The sequence below is a fragment of the Sinocyclocheilus rhinocerous genome, unplaced genomic scaffold (genome assembly GCF_001515625.1).
Source record: "Sinocyclocheilus rhinocerous isolate Xijiao unplaced genomic scaffold, SAMN03320098_v1.1 scaffold31429, whole genome shotgun sequence".
In the NCBI taxonomy this organism is placed as follows: domain Eukaryota; kingdom Metazoa; phylum Chordata; class Actinopteri; order Cypriniformes; family Cyprinidae; genus Sinocyclocheilus; species Sinocyclocheilus rhinocerous.
In genome coordinates, this window is record NW_015661654.1 from 1 (window position 1) to 1,462 (window position 1,462).

At 35.9% G+C, this 1,462-nt stretch overlaps 1 protein-coding gene across 1 annotated transcript; it reads right to left on the reverse strand.

Annotated features, from left to right (window-relative positions):
- Positions 1-3: 3 nt before the first annotated feature.
- On the reverse strand, positions 4-840 carry LOC107726502 (HLA class II histocompatibility antigen, DP alpha 1 chain-like; the record flags this gene model as incomplete). Its single annotated transcript, XM_016536111.1, has 2 exons — positions 4-230; positions 535-840. Coding segments are annotated over 2 exons (533 nt in total), but the record flags the coding sequence as incomplete, so codon positions are not given.
- Between the last annotated feature and the right edge of the window lie 622 nt (positions 841-1,462).

The following is a 1,462-nucleotide window of genomic DNA, read 5'->3' on the forward strand; positions in this document are numbered from 1 at the left end:
GTAAATGTCTCTCTCTTCAGGAGTGATCTTCAGAGAGGAGAACACGTGGAAGGTACCATCGCTCCTCGGTCGGTACTGACTCAGACTCACGCCTTCCGTCACAACGACATTGTTCTTAGTCCATGAGACATTGACAGGTGGAGGAAAGAAGCCTGTCACGTGACAGATGAGCGTGTTTTCAACAGCCAGCTGCACATCGTTCCTTGGATAGATGGACGTCTCAGGAGGGTCTGTGAACAGCTGCACATCGTTCCTTGGATAGATGGACGTCTCAGGGGGTTCTGTGAACACACATAACTGTGTTGAACTCTGCAGTCAGTAGTACATCTGACCTCAACAAATAAAATCTGTACATAGGAAAACTAATATCATACATATTAAATACAATTGCAAGCCAAAACTCGTACTTAACCAACATATTGATAACACTGAATGCATAACATGTAGCAGTTACCAAACAGATTGATGTAAATGCTAAGAAATGTATTACTGTAAAACTTTAAAAAAGCTTAACAGTGCAAGTTCATGCCATACCCATTTCCTCTGGTGGGCTCTTGTAAGCTTTAATGAGTACAGCCAGGTTTTGTTTGCATACTTCTTGGTCTGCCAGGCTCACTTCATAAAATCCTGGAAAGCTCATAGGATCTGCAAAATCAGGCAATGTAACTACTCCTGTCTTCTGATTAAAGTCAGCATGCCACGCTTCCTCTCCGTCAGATCCAGTCATAGACTCTTTCTCTGTTTCAGAACATCCAGTAATTGAGAAATCATTGTGTTCTGCTGAAATGAAAGAAACATCAAAAGATAAATTAGAAATACCCAGAGTCCCAGAGAAATAAGCTGCATATCAGACATAACTAATGTGTTTTGGGAACTAACACAAAACCTTTTTTGTCAATTATTTAAAGCACCAGTAGTTTTTAAATGTGAAGGTGTTCTATACAGCTGTTATTAAAAGCCACTATGTTAAATGAACACTTAAAACCAACCACTGGCAGTTAACTATTCATCAGCTGTTTGACTGAACAAACTTAATATGGTGATCAAAGTAAATCTACAACAGTGTGGACAGTCAACAATGCTGTCAGTACAATATGTGTAATATGTGTAACAGTGTAATATGAAGTATATATACAGTTGTACTGCTTAATATTTTTGTATATTTTTTAAATATTTTTGTGGAACCAGTGGTATTTTTTTACACTACCATTCAAAAGTTTGGGGTCAGTATGTTTTTTGTTTTATTCTTTTATTTTTTATTAATACTTTTTTATTCAGCAAGAATGTGTTGGATTAATAAAAAGTGATAGAAATCTTTTCTAACAATGTAAGTCTTTTCTATTTTGAGTAAATGCTTTTTAACTTTTTATCCATCAAAAATCCTGAAAAAAGTATCACTGGTTCCATGAAAACATATTGTTTCTAACATTGATAATAAATCAGCATATTAGAATGATTTCTG